Consider the following 19,313-nt stretch of genomic DNA (forward strand, 5'->3'; position numbering starts at 1 on the left):
GTGTGTCACTGGACATCATTCAACATTGAAAGATGCACAATCTCCTAAACTGGTTTCCATATGTTGAAAAAATAAACACTTGTTAAACACTTCTAATTTATTAATAACGTTCGTCACTAACAGAACAAATTTACTCAACTTTTTATAATTTTCTACAGAATAATTTAACAACTGTCTCTTATTTACATATGATACACAAAGGTCACTCTTAAGATAAAGTACTGATGACTGATAACAGCGAAACCTTCACTTTTATGCAAATCACACCAAATGAGACCCAGTAATGGACGATTCGATGGAAATATCCCCGTAGAGTACTGACCCCATTAGTAAATTATCGCAGACCTGATCTAACCCTATCTATCACACCGGGTTGTTATTTTGAAGGGAAAATTTTGTGGGTGGAACAGTTGGGAGGAATTCACTCAGGTGGAAACTTTAGAATATGGACATCTTCATTACTGAGGAAGATTGAGTGTTGGCGCTGGTCGGGGGTACAGACACCAATGAGGCCCATAACATTAATGACGATGAGGAAACGTAGCAACAACAACACAAACAGCAACAACAACAACAACAACAACAACAACAACACCTACACTAATAATAATGATAATAACATCAATGGTAAAAATAACAATAATAATGACAATGATAATAATAAAGCTCAGCGACTATTCCCTTCCTACATAAAGAAAAAAAAATGTGCAAAAATTCTTTCGAATCTGAAAATCATCTAACGTGGCGAGCGAAGTAAAAGATCCATCACATCACAAGATCACCAAAAGATCAAATCCCGAAGTGTACTGATTGATGGCTGGATCCCTTTCAGCCGCGCTTTGAAACCCACTATGAAATATCTATGCGTTCCACCTTCTTCACTTTCAAAAGGCTCAGAGAGAAGATGCGCATATCTTTACATCAATTCTTTGCAAGTTTTGTGATAGGTTAACAACATTTCTACAGTACTAAAGTGAGAAACAGCCTTGAGGAACCGACTAGTAATCTCTGTGGTCTTTGAAGGTAGTCGTGGTGTGAGAGCGCAGTGTTTCTGAATAGAGGAGTTTGTGTGGAGTAGCAGCGACTGACAGAAGGCCAGGTGGTCACATACGGAGGAGAGGAAAGCCACCTCAGTTTACCTGAAGGTCTTGGAGAGGAGGAAAAGGAAGGCCACTATCCGGTAGCCCACCATTAGGCCCAGCATGGCTCCGATGTCCACCCACAGATTATCCTGAAAGTGGTGGTAAATTGATATTGTGGTTTCATGGAGGGTAGGATGTGTGTGTGTGTGTGTGTGTGTGTGTGTGTGTGTGTGTGTGTGTGTGTGTGTGTGTGTGTGTGTGTGTGTGTGTGTGTGTGTGTGGTGGTATTGATGGTCTAGAGGAGTGATTATATTCTCCGTAAAGTTAGAAAAAATCATCAGAGGAGAAAGGCAAATTAAGAAAAAAAGCTATGAAATATGGAAATAGACTTGAGGAATTATAAATGATAGCGTGTGAATGAAAAATATAAATGAACGTGAACAAAAATAACATCATAGAAAAAGTAAAAAAAAATCAAACGCCTTTTCAATAAAGTCACACTTGGCCACCTTATGAACTCAACCTACCAAATCAAAGCCAAGTTTCTCCATCACTTTGTCCTCGAGATTCACACTAGTGTTCATGGCGGTTACGTTGCCCCAGTCAATCCACTGGTTGATAGTCATGGCCTCGAAGCTGTACTTGAACCACGACAGGTAACTCAGCCAGTCCAGGTACGGCGGGATAGTCCTGTGGGAGGAAAGGAAATCAGTTTATGCTCCCCAAATGACCGACTCGTATTCATTCTAAAGGGATTCAGTATTACATTAGAATACACAAAGGTCGTCTTGAAGCATCTAGGAAAGACAGTCTGTTTTCTTGGTGCATGTACTCCGCTCTGAAGTGTTGAATTCCAAGCTCTGGCATGTGAGACGAGGAGACAGAGACTGGTAACTTAGTGGATGATTTTTTTTTTTTTACTCTGTTGCCCTTGCTCAGCTTTTCCTTCTTACATAAATAAGGGAAGGCAAAAAATGAGAACGTTGGGAAGAATAAGACAGAGGAATTGAACAAAGCAACAAATGGTCATCATGGTAGTTCATTCAGGCGGCAGGGGACAGAATAGGGAGAAATGGAACACGGCAATTCGAATCTGAACCCTAGATGTTCTTCAGTAACCTTTAATTAAATGATGTAAAATTCATATATAAATATTATGTTTCTGTTTTGGTGATACATGCATTCAGTTTCTTTCTTAATACTAACAGTGTGTTCTCTTTAGTTACATAAGCTTTGTGAATTTCCTCTAATATTTAATGCATTGCTGTCAAATACTTGTAATAAGTAGTCTGCTTTAAACCCTTAACACAAGTTAACAATTATTCATAGCAAACATGATTTATTCATTTCACTGAGAGTTCTTCTCTTAATGGAAGCAGAGAAATCCGGTAATAAATAATGAAATTCAGTGGCCTGAAAGTGACATGAGAGTTTGTTGCTTGTTGTTGTTAGTCTTTGTTTACTTTTGTAATTCCTTTCACAGTCTTAGTGCCGGCATACAATTTTGGCTCATATTCTGAAACGCTTTGTTCTCTCAACACAACGATCTTCAAAGGCTACAGAGATGACTAGCTGGATCCTCAGAAGCCTGTCTGCTGTTAATGATATAAAATATTGCTTATCTGCTACAAGAAGAATGAAAAATCTTGATAAAAAATTCGAACATCTTTAAGTAGAGAATTTTAGAATGTAGTGTAAGTGCTGCGTAGAAGCGTTCATGAATATGGTCCTTAATATAATTGATTTCATAATATAGAAATATAACCACAACTGCAGAAGGTAAAGTAAAGTCTGCTTGCATTGTATCATTCACACCCAGAGCGAGACACTTACCCAGGCTTCATGTAGAACCCGCCAAAGAGCAACAGGGGGAAGGTGAGCGGCGTGGAGAGAACCAGCGCTGTCTGGTAGTTTTTGGCCAAGCAGGAGATCATGTAACCTGGGACGAGAGAAGTGGTAATGCAGTAAAAACTCTATCTTAGTGTATTTTTCATGCTGTCAAAATAGTTAATCAGTGTTTTGTCTCTTTTTATGTTACCAAGTTAGAGTTCTTCCAATTGCACATGTGATGATGAAGGAGATCATACGTGATGAGGGAAGGGAGTTAGTGATGCAGGATGTGTGTTGAGGAAGGTTAGACGTTGTTAAGGAACATGGGTGGTATTGAGTTAAAGGAATGCAGTGTTGATGCGGAAAGTTTAATAATGAGGGTTACAGGGTAGTGATGGAGCTGTGTGGAGGAGGAAGGAAGCGAATAATGATAATGATGCTCACCGTAAGAGACAGCGACGTTAGCCACGATGATGATGATGAAGGACGCCAGGAAGAAGTGTTCTGCTCCTGGTCTGTGGAATGCCACGAAAAGCACGTATTAGAACAGTATGTAGCCAAACTTCCTTCATGCTATGTCCTATGTAATGTCTTGCACTCATTCAAAAAATCTTCTTCCTCTCACCACGACTACTTGCAAAGGCCACAAATATAGTGTAGGTTGGGCATCCTCACTCGGGGGAATGGTTTCCAAGCCGGTGGGCTTTGAGATAGGAGGTACCCCAAAAAAGTGTCAACTTTAACCCATAAATTCCCGTGAAAAGCCCACATGGTATAAAAAAAAAAAAAAGATGATTGGCTGGTTTCTCTAGAAAGTTTTCTCTTATGATAATTTAGAAACCTTGTTGATCTGTCAGTATAACCTTCAGAACACCCCCAAAAAAAAAAAAACCCGTGTAAGTTTATCTTGAGCCTCTTGAAAATAGCAAATGTGTCACAGAATGCGGTTCTTTGGAGTGAAGACTGTACTGAATGGATGGCTGAGCCCCACCATGTAGTAGGCAATGGCCATGAAACCGAAGGGGCTGAGGATGAACAAGGGCAGCTCTACAAGGTTACGTGTGAGGAAGTAGACGTCGGTGCGATATAGGCCGTTCCAGTGTTCCCGTAAGAATAAAGGCATTTCTGCTGAGAAGGTCTGCCACAGCGAGAAAGGAAGGATAGTGGAGAGTGAGACATAACGAGGCAAGGCGTAAGAGAAAACGACAGTGTACTAAACGTGAGACTATGATATTGCTGCAACCTTAAAACATCGTTACCAAAATGAACAACTTGATAACATAATAGGAAGAATAAAGAACTTAGGCACTAAATATAAAACTAGAGCTATTAATAACTAGTAACATGAAGATATGGTAAAGCATGTTACTTAATCTCTTCAGTGCTGGGACGCATCTTTACCATAAGTTTTGGGTGTGATTAGACTATTTTATTTACATTAGGAAGGGTCTGTGGAAGTCAGAAGATTGATAGCTATTCAAATCCCACATAAGTTACTGAAGCTGCATAAAATCACCAAATAATAACCGAAATGAATATGAAAACGTGTCATATTACTGAAGAGGTTAGAGAAAGGTCAATGAAACCTAGATTTCTGAATAAAAAAACTATAATTATGAGATAAGCCGATGGTTATCATTGATCGTATTCAGAAACGCTTTACTCTCACCATGACTATTTTTAAAAGCTAGAATGATGATAAACTGTGATCCTATGAGTCTTTCTTCCGTTGATCATTAATGTAGAAATCTTGTTAAACTGGAGCTAGAACGGTAAAAAAAAAACATCCTTAACTTTTCAGTGCTATGACGTGTTTTCTTACTGATTCTACTTATTATTTATGGATTTTTTACAGCTTCAGAAATTTATGTGGTGGGAATGAAGTAGTAGACTCTGGCCATTAATCCTCCGATCTCCATAAACCCTTCCTAGTGTAAATAAATCACTTAGTCCTACCCAAAATTCGTGATAAAAATACGCACCAGTACTGAAAGGTTTAACTCGCATGCAACTTCACAATTAGATCCTTTGAATGTAGCGAAGGTGGGACGCACAAGGGTTTTAGAACATGACTGAGGACACAAAAAAGTGAAGAATTGAAGGACTGACTGACTGCCTACATGACTGACTGATTGCCTGACTGGATCACGTGACAGTGCAGGAGGAAGAGAAGACTCACCGTGACCACAGGGAACATATTTGAGAACGACATGTTGGTGACGAAAACGAAGAGAACGCCGCTGATATTCGCCACGGACGTCGGGGTGATTATGTCCTTGTCCAGGTCCAAGTAGATCAATCCGAACACTATCGCGAAGAACTGCCGCAAGAAGAAAAATAGTAACATAAACATACAACACAGGAGAAGCAAATGATGATGAAAATAATGATGGTTGTACTACTACTACTAGTACTACTACTACTACTACTACTACTACTACTACTACTACTACTACTACTACTACTACTACTACTACTACTACTACTACTACTGCTACTACTGCTACTGCTGCTGCTGCTGCTGCTACTGCTGCTACTGCTGCTGCTGCTACTGCTGCTGCTGCTGCTGCTGCTGCTGCTACTGCTGCTGCTGCTGCTGCTGCTGCTGCTGCTGCTGCTACTGCTGCTGCTGCTGCTGCTGCTGCTACTACTACTACTACTACTACTACTGCTACTACTGCTGCTACTGCTACTGCTACTACTGCTGCTACTGCTACTACTGCTACTGCTGCTGCTGCTACTACTGCTGCTGCTGCTGCTGCTGCTGCTGCTGCTGCTGCTGCTGCTGCTGCTGCTGCTACTACTACTACTAATGATGATAATAATAAGAAGAAGAATGATGCCTATAGTAGCAATAATAACTATAGTAATGATGATAATAATTTTTCAACAACTTGCGATAACTTTCAGTATGAAGATATTAGAATAATGTTGAAATCAAATTGTATTGTTTAGTCTGTGAATATATAACTGTAAGAGTTAACGGATGAATGAATGACGTGTAACAATTAATTAACAGTAATTTGTGTTGATCTTGAAAAATTTTACACATGGTTAATTTGTAAATGTATTGATAGAAACTAATCACTAGTCTTTGCTGTATTAATTGAAAAACAAAAAACAAAAACAAATTACATCCTCACACACTGAAACACCTTAAGTACCTTGACACGTATCCATATTCATTCAGCTTACTATTTGGCGATTTTATACAGCTTCAGAAACTCATATGGGGGATTAAGATAAAAAAAGACTTTGGCCATTAATTTTCTGACTTCCATAGACCCTTCCTATAGTAAAATAGTCAAATCATACACAAATCTGAAGTATTAAAATTTGATCCAGTATGAAGAGGTTAAGATGAGTTAAGAAGACCTTTTTGGGCACACGAAGAACACTATACGCCTCGCCTCGCCTTCACACTCACCAAGGACTGCGAGAGTTTCACCGTGAGCAGAACCGGGGCACGGATCTGCTCCAGGGTGGCTCTTCGTGTCATGGCGGCGAACTGATTGAACCACGAAGCTCTGTAGGGACTCTTGGGCAGCCTTATTTTGGCCAGGCCGTCCTCGCCTTGTGGTGGCTGCATGGCTTGATCGATGTACCTCCTCATCTCCATACCCTCGCCATCTCTAGCGAAACAGAAACAGGAGAGAGATATTAGAAGGATTATTTTCATTATTTATTCATTTCTTCATTGATTTTTAGGTGAGATATATTGTGTTTAGATTAAAGGAATAAGATGTGTATTTTTTCATGTTTTTCGTCTTTCACTCGAGTTTTACCTGAAGGAGTCGCAGGCGTGGGAGACGAACTGGCGGCACTCCTCCTCCATGCCTCCCCGGATGGCCAGCGTGTAGATGAAGTGATCACCGGGATTGTAGTTCAGTGGGCAGGGGTGCTCCAACCTGCGGCCACAACAGGAGGTCATCCCACACACACACACACACACACACACACACACACACACACACACACACAAACAAAATTGGCGATTATGAGTGTAGCACATTATTTCCAAGACTGGTGGATGACACACACAAACAAAAAAAAAACGAAAAAAAAAAAGATGCCGATTGTGAGTCTATAGTAAGCTAATTCGAGATTGATAGATGTCACCCACCCACTCACCCAAACAGACACACACACACACACACACACACACACACACACACACACACACACACACACACACAAAATAAAATAAAATAAAATGGCAATTGTGAGTCTGGTACGTTAATTCGAGACTGATAGGTGTCACCCCCCTCGACACACACACACACACACACACACACACACAAAAAAAAAAAAAAAAAAAAAAAAAAAAAGAAAATGGCAATTGTGAGTCTGGTGCCTTAATTAGAGACGGGTAGATGACACCCCCCCGACACACAAACACACACACCTGGTGAAGAATCGATGCGCCTCTTGCACGGTGCCCAAGAAGGCGACGCGTCCCTCGGCAAGCAGGAGGAGGCGGTCGAACATGGCGAACACCTCTGAGCTGGGCTGGTGGATGGTGGCGATGACAGTCTTGCCGAGCTCCGTCATCTTCTTCATGGCATTCACGACGCTCTGGGCCATGAAGGAGTCCAGGCCGGAGGTGGGCTCGTCACACAGCAGCAGCAGCGGGTTGGTGATCATCTGTGACATGTTGGGGTTACTCTCTCGCTCATACCAAGACAAGGATAACAGTCACGTAGTCAGTAAGGGTAGTATTGTGGAGCACCTCGTCGCAGAACCTCTACTACATTAAAAACATTACTCTAATTGAAATGACAAGGGTTTTCAATGGTGTTTTTATGCTTGTATTGACACATTAATAACACTTCTACATTATTGATAAGAGAAACATTAATAATCTCTATCGCCTTAGAAAAAAGAGCGGGGTGATCATCTATCGCTGCACTGTGTTGCACAACGGATGGAAATAGGTAGGTGTGTTTCGTACAGGGACTGCCACGTGTGGATCTTGTTACCTTTGGAATTTGCCTTTTTTTTTTCTTTAGTCTTTACATACACTGAGAACATAACACGAAGGATCTCAGTCAGGTAGTAATGTGTAAGCCTTATGAGTCTACTTGCATGGTGGACACACACGCACACACACACACACACACCTCACAGGCGAAGGCAAGGCGTTTCTTCTCTCCGCCTGATATGCCCTTGATGCGGCCCGGGATGCCGATGTTGGTCTTGGCGCACTTGTTGAGGCCGAGCTGTGAAGGGGAAGGGAGAGGGAGGTGAGGGAGCCGATATGTAAAGTTTGAAGATTAATCGCTGTGGTCGGCAATCTCATAATAAAGATTTCAATGTGTTATCATACTATCGTCTTGAAGAATACTTAAGTTTTTAAAGATAGCAAATAAAAGCTTAGTATTCTTAACGGCGGAGAAAATCAAGGAGAAGCAGGACTGGGCCAATTAGCGGAGACCTGTGACGTAATGTGTGCCGACGTCCAATAGAAGAGAAGAGCCGCTCCTCGGTTCTCTCGTGTAACTGTTTCTATGTGAGTGTATGTGTGCTTGATGTTTATCGGCTTTCATCCGGATATAGGGATGTCATCAGCAGTCAGGATTTTTATGGTGAGTACTGAAAGCCTTAGTGCGTGATGAGATATGACAAAAGTGTAAGATGCATGTATCAGAATCGCTCAAAATCAGTATTACGTATAGGATATTACCACCAACATCAACGTGGCCTGCTCCTCACCTCCGTTACATCCTGCCACGAGTTATTTAAGTTTACAGTTTTGATTGTTTCCATATAAAGTAATGACCACATTGTTATTTTGGCACATATGCTTTCTGAGGCCGTAGTGTGCTGAGAAGGGCAATGCAGGTGATAGGTGTGAGGCAGGAGAGGACAGGGATGTTGGTGGCAAGTACGATAATTATGAAGCACCTCAGTGGTTTGTTACGTGATGAATGTTTTCACGAGTAAGTACAACAGCGATTTTTTCTTACTGTAAATCGACCTTTAGGAACTTGGAAACGTGATGGGGATGTCTATAACGGTGCATTTTTATAGTGAAGTCTGTCCCGAGATACGAATCATGTTTCACCATAAGCGACTCGACCGTTCCTTCATTGCTACTTTGCAGCTCAACACGTTTCTTTTATTCTTTTATTCTTTACAATCACTGGCCGTTAACCTAAGCTGACCTGGCACATGTCGCTGTGAAGGAGAGGTGAATGCTTTTCAAGAATATGTGTGTAGTTAATCAGGGAAGAATTTATGTTTGGGGATAGTTGTTAAGAGTAGCTATGTGCGCTGGCCATGATGCTCTTTCCCCTTGAGTGTGTGTATAGGTGTACGGTCAAGATGTCAGATATAAGATAAGTGGGGAGTTTTTTCTTATACACGTCGCTACATAGTACACCATTACACACGTCACTATCACGTCACTGCGCACACATTATCACTACCATAGAACTACATATCCGCATCAACATCACGTCACTACACACGTCACTATACGTCACTACAACGTCACAACATTCACGTCACCACTACATCACAACACACACCATCACCACCACAGCACTGCATACACACGTCACCATCACGTCACTACGCACGTCACCACAACGTCACAACATAGACACGTCACCATTACGTTACTCACTGCATCGACAAACAGGTACATTTCATAAGCCACAAAAAATACAGAATAAATTAAACAAAATATACACAAACTTAGATTACCCACCATATGAAGAACGGAAAACACACACACACACACACACACACACACACACACACACACACACGAGTACCATTTTCTTTACATACCTCCGTCATAACCTCGGCCACCCTTCGCTTCCTCTCCGCGTCTGACACCTCCTTGCCGATCCTCAGCTGGGCCTGGTGGTGGTGGTTGGTGGTGGTTGGGATTAGGCGCAGGAAGGGAGTGGATTAGTTAGGTTAGGTTTTGGTGGAGTGGAAAGGTGACGCAGTGGTTGATATGAGGGATTTATTTATTGATTGATAGATTGAGTGGTTTCCTTCCACAACAGAGCGTATGGAATTGTAAAAAAAAAAATGGAATGATTGCAGGATGGAAGTGGAAGATGATTTACGGAGATGATGGTTAATTATGGAGAGAGAGAGAGAGAGAGAGAGAGAGAGAGAGAGAGAGAGAGAGAGAGAGAGAGAAATGATTCGTCTCGTTCTTTGACCGTCTCGTACAAATAGATAACGTCTTTTTACAATATTCACCGTTGAAATGACAATTTTTGAAGAGTTTTTGCAATATTTGTCCTTAAATGGACAAAAATTGACGTTTTGTAACAATGATCTGTATGCTGTGAAAACGAGGCCGTCGTATGTTTACTTACGTTGAAGTGAAGTTGTTCCTCAACGGTGAAGACGCCCGTGAAAAGATCCTCCTGTTGCACGTAGGCAGACACTCCCGCGATGGTCCGCATGTCCACGGGTCGTCCGTTGATGTGTATGTCGCCTGTGATTTCCAGCTTTCGTGTCCTGTAAGAGGGAAATTAGTGAGGCGGGAAAGTTGATGGTCATTATAGATGCAGTCCTATGATGAACGATTCTGAATGCAGCAGAGGACAACGTGGAAAAATGTTAACTGATTCCCAATACGAGTCGTCATCATATCTTTCTCCTTCCTGCAGCGGAGGATCTGAGAAACTCCCATGATAATCCAAAGAGGAGAATTTTCTAGTGTGATCAGGCAGTCAACACACGTAGATGCCACTAGAGCCTCGCCTACCTGTAGGTGAGGACGTTGAGGAGCGTTGTTTTGCCCGCCCCCGAGGCGCCCATGATGGCCAGCATCTGTCCACCCTCACATACGCCCGATACTGTGGGAACATCGGAAACAATAAGTCCACTTCTCTTTCTGACACAGCTTCACCCACCTACACTTCCATGGCGTCTGATTATTTCTGTTTACTTGGCTTACTGTTATTTAAATTAATCGTAAAAAAAATATTTTAGATAAAATTTTTTATTCGAGAGTCTCTCTTTGCATCACAGCCACGCGGCGAACTATGGCTGTCATGCCAGTCACCACGCCCACCACAGCATTCTTTCATGGGATTGATGGAAATATTGATTTATTGAAGCACTCAAGGAAGATGGTGCTGCCTGCAGGCGGGATGATATCATCATTAGTTAATCTAAAATTACTGACATTCCTTGATAACAAAACCTAATAAATAACAGTTTGGCCGATTACCTTATCTGATGGCCTCAACATTATCTAAAGAGGTGATGCACTATCTCGTCATGCCATAGAAATAGCACCCGAACCCTTAGGAATGGATCTAAATTACATATGAGCAAGAAGTAGATGTGTAAAGCTTTGAAAGAAAGGCTGCTCTCGTTCGATGAATCATTATCTTTACGTAGCTTTATTCATTGGTTTCTCCCTCAATCGCGGTCAGTCATTGATAGGTTGTGCTTTTCGTAAGTGATAGTTTCTCTGGGACACACTTAGTGTCAGCCAAAGACGACCCAGCAAACGCGATGGTAATATTTGATTCATAAAAATGTCAAGGCTTTTATCGCTGGGAGATACTCGTACTATACACAAATTTCTTTTATCGTAAAACCATCACAAAGCAAAATGTTCCTTCATACTCACCGTCCTTAAGGATGTGTACTTTTGGTTTCTTCTTGAAGATGTTTCCTCCACCGGCGTACACGTTAAGGTCTCTCCAGGCGTAGGTGACGCCCGCCGTAGGGTCCACCTCGCCTCTGTCCTTCAGATCGACGGTGTCCATGGGCTAGGGGACGGCCAAAACAAAGCATTTAGGCGCACCACAATTTACATAGCGAAAGTGTAAGATGAAATAAACTTCATAACGAAAATAAGGAGTAGTCAACTTGTTGCAATTTACAGGTGTCTCGAAATATTATATAATTAAGTTTCATCCGTGAACACAACAGGAAATGGTCCACACTACGCCAACACAAGACACAGTCACCATCAGAACAGCAAACTACGCACTTCATTTATCATGTTGACCAAAGGAAGGATCACCAGTCCATAAAGCTAGACACCGCGTAGAGAACTCGGCCGCACTGCCTATACGTGCCCGCCACCTGCTGCTCGATTCCTGTGGTCACGCCAAGATGCACGAGGGGCAAGGCAGCGTGACGTAACCTTATCAGTCAGCTGGGTGATGGCTGCTGATAAGAACGTTTACACAACCCATTCTTGCCAGGTTACATATTCGTTTTACAATGGTTGGGCCGTATAAACATTTACTGCCTTGTGCTATCACACTCCCTTGAGCTTTTGAAGTCTTTTGGGCATTTAAATATTACGACTGCTTAGGTGTGTAGAGAGAGAGGCGTGTGGTGGGGAAATATAAAAGTTAAGAATCCGGAGCATGTTATCTTCGTCAATGAAAATTTTTGGTCACGGTGACAAGACAAAGCTGTTTACTCCTCTCTGCTCCTCCCGTTACCCTTTTCTTCCTCCTTGCTCACTCCGACTTACAAAGATGTTTCCCTCTGTTTCTCCCTCTTCGTCCATTTTTTTTCTCTGGTAATACTTGATGTCATTAATTGTTTCATTTCTCATTTTCCTCTTCTCTCCGTCTTTTCTTTTCTTACGTTGTGTTGATAATTACTTTGAGTGTGGAATGAGATAGTTGTGAATGAGTAATTGGGTTTCATATCTGTAGAAGGCGATTGCATGACGTTAATACTACTACTATTAATCCTTTTACTACCAAGACGCGTTTTAATATTCATTCTGGTTACTATTTGGCGATTTTATATACTAGTTTCAGAAACTTATGTGGGAATTGAAATAGTAAAGATTCTGGCCATTAATCTTTTGACCTTCATAGACCCTTCCCAATGTAAATGATATGATCTAATGATATCCAAACCTCATAGTAAAACTTCGTCTCAGCACCTTTGGGGCTAAAAGACGAAAGGCATAGGAAAAAATGTAGATGAGAAAGAAGCCCATATTTGTGTGTGCAATGATAAGTCTGTGATGCATAAACATAATAAAGACTTGGAAACAATTTTATGGAGGGAATTGTGACTATGTCGAATTATTGTGGCTTAATGACTGATGTTCCTATATCCAGACCAGAATTTACACAAAAATCTTTAATATTTTACTGGACAGACAAAACCAACCCTACATGAGAGAGAGAGAGAGAGAGAGAGAGAGAGAGAGAGAGAGAGAGAGAGAGAGAGATTTGTCACAGTTTATATTTTCCTTAAATCTTTTACTTTGGTGTCACATGTTAATAGAATAGGAAATAATAACTTTGGATGAAATCTAGGGTAAAGATAGCTGGAATTTAGAGGCAGTGTTAGCGAGAGTAGGTGTCGTCATGATCGGTACCTCGCCCACTCACTCATCCTTCCATGACGTTCTCTTGTACTGTGCAATTAGCTTGTTGGTGTGTGTTAATTAATTAGTTAGTTAGTTCGTTAGTTAGTCAGTCAGTCAGTCAGTCAGTCAGTCAGTCAGTCAGTCAGTCAGTCAGTCAATTAGTACCACCATCACTACGATCACCACACACACACACACACACACACACACACACACACACACACACACACACACACACACACACACACACACACACACACACACACCACACACCACCACACACCACCACCACCACCACCACCACCACCACCACCACCACACACACACACACACACACACACACACACACACACACACACACACACACACACACACACACACACACACACACACACGATCCACCACATCCACTATCATCCATCCCGCCTACAAACACACACACACACACACACACACACACACACACACACACTACGGCTACAACCACCAGACACACACACACACGATCTACCACAGCCACTCATCCACCCACCTACACACACACACACACACACACACACACACACACACACACACACACACACACACACACACACACACACACATATGCTACCACCACCACCACCACCACCACCACCACCACGTATCCTTCGAGCTGGCCGTGGCAACTCAGCCGAGCCAAGCCAAGGCAGGCCACGGTCCGCCGCCACCAACGTAACAATCTCAAGTCATTATTTAGCCCAATTTTCTGGGATTCTTGGGTGTTAAAGGGTGTTTTCTAGACGCTAGGTGTGGGAGGAAGAGGAGGAGAAGGAGGCGGAGAAGAAAGGAGAAGTGTGAGAGGGAGACAAGAGGCGGGGAGGTGCCCAGCAGACGACGTAAAAAAAACACTTCGGCCTAACATCATCATTCGCTTCTTATTTATTAGCGGAGTTGGCATTGTTTTGATATTTAATTCATCAATAGAAACCTTCAACAAGTTATAATCTATAACAAAATCCAGACCAGCTGTGTTTTGTTTGTCGAAGAAATAACCGTTTCGTCATTTTATCTACATTTTAATGATTTCTTATCCGAACGCCTAGGAATGTTTTGGTATTCATTTCAAGACATGAAAAATATGAGAAACACGTACCAAGTAACAATATTCAATAAGATCTAGTCTAACAATGCGTGTTTTCAATTTTAATGTACGTTACTGGTTAAATCTTAAAATGTAGTTTCTTTATACGACGACGAATTCGTGTTTTCTTTATTTCTTTGTAAAGTAATAATTTTTTCTTACTCATAAAATGTAATAGAATCTAGTGTGGCTGCGTTTTGTGTCTGGACATTATAATGTTTTTGTGGCTCCGTTCGTAAGATACAGCGAGTGTTCCTTGGATATTTCGTTGTTGTTACTGGGCTCGGTTTACTTTTTTATATTTTGTGCATTAGTTTAAAGATATGGTGAGTCAGAAAATGTAGTGCATTTCAGTGTGGGCGTCTTCTTTCTTCTCGTGATTTTCAAAATGAAGTTAAGTTACGTAAATATACGGGCCGAGGTGGACTCCCCTCCTTCCCTCCGTGCCTGCCTGTACAGCAATATGCAGCGAAACTTGTGGCTGCTTCCAGTCTCAAACGTAAAGTAAAACCTGAATTAGCCAATTGAATAGGTAAACAACCCCCAGCATGCCTCAAATAGTGCTTAAGTAAATAAGGTGCAGACCCGTTCAGAGTGCCCGCCATCACCACCGCCACCAGGGCAGACGATGCCATCTCTCCCGCCTCCCAGCGTCCCTTCGTCAACATTTTCGTCAATTTACAGAGTGTTCCGCCAATTTCTAGGTAATTCACAGATTTAGAAGCGTAGATTGTAGTAGTAGGAGGAGGAAAAAATGAGGAATGGAGGAGGAGGAAGAGGAAATGAGCAATGAAGGGGAAGGAGGAGTAGATTGTTATTGCTGTAGGTAGAAGAGCAGAGAATGAGGTATGGAGGCGGAAAAGGATGAAGGAAGGAGGAATAGGAGGCAGGAGGGGTGTGGGAGAGTGGTAGTAACAATAGGAGGGAATGAGGAATGAGGGACAGTAATTATACAGCTTTGTGGCTCGTTTCTGATCGACAGGAAGGGAGGAGGCGGGCAATAGCAAGTTAGGATTAGTTGTGGGATGAGTTATATATCTGTATTTAGCACACACACACACACTCTCTCTCACACACACACACACACACACACACACACACACACACACACACACACACACACACACACACACACACACACAGAGGTCAATAAAGTGGGTGGAAGTGCAGTTTTATGTAGGATTTGCTACATTTTCTCAATATTTACTCTGGAAATGTACTGATAACGTATTTGAAGAGAGCAGAGTACCGATTTCATGCCAGACTTTTGTGCTTTTGTTTACTTTCAACGCATATCCTTCTTGCAGAGTAAAATAACTGGCGCTTTTTGTTAGGTCTGCTTTTTGTGACTCTCCCAATGCGTTGAACTGGAACAAGACCTACATGCGTGTTGTAAATGCGTGAGGAAATTATATGTTTGAATATTACGTTTATTCATTAGATGACTGCACGATTGGTGAATAGCTGTGTGAGTGTGTGTGTGTTTGTGTGTGTTTCTTCATCTATCTCTTTTTAGCTATGTCCATCTCTATTTATGTTTAAAATTTACTTGATTTAATTTCAATGATGTATATGTCGGAAATTAACTCGGCCTTTCCATACCCAGACCTCAAGAACGTAAAAAGCTGATAAGATACCATGCCAAGGTTAAATAAATAACGTTTGTTTAGGTAAATCAGGTGAAAAATCCGCCCACACTGCCACTCTGGCCCTTAACTCTACTGATAAATTCTAGGTTGACACTAGATTAGAGATAATTATATTTTTTACTCTTTTTTCATGATATGACAAAAGATCAGTGTTTGACATGTGGGAGTCGTGCAAGCTGGCATGGGCTTGCACCAGCATTAGATATTAATCCGTATTCATTACTGCAATTATCATTAGCATAAACACTATTTTTTTTATAACAGCTATATGAGGACGAAAGTGGTGGTAGTAGTTCTATTGAAGATATCAGAACGGTGATGCAACAGATTAAAAGTTAATTAGCCTCAAAGTGTGTGGCTTTGAACGAGATTAATGAGTCTACGGGAGCAACGACAAGGGAAAAATGTCCGAGACTCGTAATTGCACGATTATCAAAAGGTGTATTTGCGGTGAATACCATGCGTTCATTTTCCCATAATATACTTACATTTTCTGTTAATATCAACTTAATAGGGAGACAGCTGAAGGCAATAAAGACCCAAGAGAACAGTAGGGCCTGGCAGTGCTTGGCGAGGAAAGGGGAGTCTCTGATACTGGCGACTTATCTTCACGCAACCAACATTTGCACTGCAGGTGTCACTTACCTGATCCCACCGCTTGTAACTAATCCCCAAGACTTCTTGTGACTCCATGGTGACGCACACTAAGCCGTCACTGAGACACCCTCCCTTCCTTTGCAGCACTTTCCTCTTTCACCTCTCTTTCCCTCGTGAGCAGCAGGGCTAATGGGAAGGAAATGTGTCATCTCGTCATTCCCCGCCACCTGTAATGGAGTCCTTATCTTTTTATCACGAGTATAATGGGAAGGTTCGGTGGTGGTAGATTATTGTGATAGGGTGAGTTACAGTGAGGAAATAGACATGGATGTTATATTTGTGAAAGTGGTGCCCTACCCTCCCTGCCGAGTCACGGTGATTTCTGCCGTGGTGGTTGTGATGCAGCACAGTGAGAGATGTTGTGTTGGTCAGTAGAGCACTGCCAGGGACGGGTCAACGTGTTGGTGGTGGTTTGTAGGCACTTTGTTAGTGAATGTAGAGAAGCGAAATGATTTAGTAATTGTATGAGAGAGAGAGAGAGAGAGAGAGAGATTCAAACAATTTTAATGAACAAAAACCCTCCATTTCTTACAAACGGTAACATATAATTAATGATTTTCTTTCTAAAAAATAAAGAAAAAAATTAAAGTAAATCTGTATTTAATATGAGTTTCCCATGACGATTTTCTTTTAGTAATAATGTTTCAGTTTTCTATCAGAGGTTGGTGGGAGACTCTGCTAATATTACAAGGGGCACATGTAGCACAGCGGTAGTCACCATATGAGTGCTTTCAGTCCTCAGTTCTTCTCTTAATACATGAATAACATGGAACAAGATCAGAAATATTACAAAGCTTAAAGAACAAGGAGTGGGGGAGTAAGAGGAGGAAATAAGGGAAAACGAGAGGACAAAAAAAAAAAAAAAAATCAGAAACAAGGGGAAGGACGAAAGCTCAAGGAATTCTAGCTAAAACAAGGAAATAGGAGAAAAGGAGAAGGAAAAAGACAAAACCAAGGGAGAGGAGGTGAAAGAGGAGGAAATAAGGGGAAACACGAGAAGTGAAAGAGAAAAAAAAATAAACAAGGAGAAGGACGAATGTTTATGGAATTCTAGCTAAAACAAGGAAATATAAGAAAATAAATAAAAAGAGAAAAACCAAGAGAGAGGAGGTGAAAGAGGAGGAAATAACGAGAAACACGAGAAGAGAGGAAAAAATAAATAAACAAGGAAAGGGACGAATGTTTAAGGAATAAAAGAAAAGAAATAAAAAGACAAAACCAAGAGAGAGGAAGAGAAAGAAGAGGAGATAAGAGGAAACACGAGAAGAGATAGGAAAAAAAACAAAAACAAATAAACACAGGGAAGGACGAATGTTTAAGCCGAATTATAGCAAAACAGGGAAACAGGAAACAAAAAATGGCTTAGAAGGCGAGACGGGGATGCAAGGAAGGGGAAGAGGACTGACTGATGTGTTTTGTTGGTGTGTTGATATTTTAGTATGGGAAGAGAAAATTAGGTTATCCACTCAGTACAATTATAAACGGTGGAAGTAAGGAATTATTGAGGCTCATATTGTAGTGTCCTGCGACCTAATTTTGTGTAGCGACTTGTACTTTCTTTTGTCTGGTTATCTCTCTCTCTCTCTCTCTCTCTCTCTCTCTCTCTCTCTCTCTCTCTCTCTCTCTCTCTCTCTCTCTCTCTCTCTCTCTCTCTCTCTCTCTCTCTCTCTCTCACGGCGTGGACCAATCAGGCGGGACATAATTGGCCAGCCACATCCTCGCCATTCTCAAATTATGGATCTAATTTACACTTGCGCAATTTTCTCCCGCACTTCGCCTCTCTCTTTTCTCCCCCACCGCCTTTTTTTCTCCCTTGTGTTAATTCCCCACCAACAGGAATTAGAGTTTTGGTACTAGTGGAGGAGGAGGAGGAAGAGGAGAAAGAGGGGAGTGTTTTTCTTTTTCATTGTTATTTTTCCTTTCTTCCCTCTCCTCACGTTACGTTGCTACGCTTATTAGGGTGTACTAATAGAGAGTTGGTAGGAAAATAGGAGAGGAGGGGTGGAGCTGACACAGGAAGGGGGAAGGGAGAGAGAGAGAGAGAGAGAGAGAGAGAGAGAGAGAGAGAGAGAGAGAGAGATTGTGGGATGTGTTTTGTGTTGTTATCTCTCTCTCTCTCTTAGGTAGGGAGGGCTATACTGGGAGTGGTACACCTCTTTTTTTTCTCTCTCTCTCCCTCTCCCTCTCTTACACTTTTCCTCTCACCTGTCACGATGCTCATTACGTGTGTGTGTGTGTGTGTGTGTGTGTGTGTGTGTGTGTGTGTGTGTGTGTGTGTGTGTGTGTGTGTGTGTGTGTGTTAAGCTTGATGATGATGGTGGTGGTGGTGATGGTAGTGGTGGTGGTGGCATAAACTGAGTTGAATGGGAAAGCGTGACGAAGTTTCGAAGCTGATTATGGTACCTGAAACATACGAATGAAGGAGAAAAGACAAGAAAAAAAAAAAAAAAAAGGGAAAGGAGGAGCATAGGTGGCGAAAACAAGAAGTCATGAATTCCAAAGAGAAAGAAGATAAAAATTACAAGGAAGCAAAAGTAATAAGGAAGAATTGTGTGGGGAAAAACACCATTGAGGAATAGAAATGATGAGAATGAGAGAGAGAGAGAGAGAGAGAGAGAGAGAGAGAGAGAGAGAGAGAGAGA

The 19,313-nt window shown here is 41.7% G+C and overlaps 1 protein-coding gene and 1 long non-coding RNA gene across 5 annotated transcripts in view; one reads left to right on the forward strand and one right to left on the reverse strand.

Moving 5' to 3' along the window:
• Nucleotides 1–82: 82 nt before the first annotated feature.
• Nucleotides 83–16,811, reverse strand: LOC123498919 (protein white-like). 4 transcript variants are annotated; one of them, XM_045246463.1, is made up of 15 exons: nt 16,660–16,811; nt 11,524–11,665; nt 10,648–10,738; nt 10,253–10,397; nt 9,708–9,779; nt 8,033–8,131; nt 7,318–7,556; nt 6,698–6,820; nt 6,340–6,544; nt 5,092–5,232; nt 3,896–4,050; nt 3,357–3,430; nt 2,916–3,021; nt 1,610–1,772; nt 83–1,231 (listed from the first exon to the last, which is right to left on the reverse strand). In XM_045246463.1, exons 1-15 carry the CDS (start codon nt 16,705–16,707, stop codon nt 1,136–1,138), a joined length of 1,899 nt encoding a protein of 632 aa, XP_045102398.1. In that variant the 5' UTR covers nt 16,708–16,811; the 3' UTR covers nt 83–1,135. The 4 variants fall into 4 exon arrangements, with proteins under 4 accessions (XP_045102398.1, XP_045102400.1, XP_045102402.1 ...); XM_045246465.1 differs by having other exon boundaries at nt 3,357–3,427; nt 3,893–4,050; XM_045246467.1 differs by lacking the exon at nt 16,660–16,811 and adding an exon at nt 16,503–16,617.
• Nucleotides 8,151–19,313, forward strand: part of LOC123498924 — a 163,240-nt gene continuing 152,077 nt past the window's right edge. Inside the window, exon 1 of the long non-coding RNA XR_006672846.1 lies at nt 8,151–8,497. This is a non-coding gene — a long non-coding RNA (uncharacterized LOC123498924). The remainder of the gene's footprint in view (nt 8,498–19,313) is intronic.

The sequence above is a fragment of the Portunus trituberculatus genome, chromosome 48 (assembly GCF_017591435.1).
Source record: "Portunus trituberculatus isolate SZX2019 chromosome 48, ASM1759143v1, whole genome shotgun sequence".
In the NCBI taxonomy this organism is placed as follows: Eukaryota; Metazoa; Arthropoda; class Malacostraca; order Decapoda; family Portunidae; genus Portunus; species Portunus trituberculatus.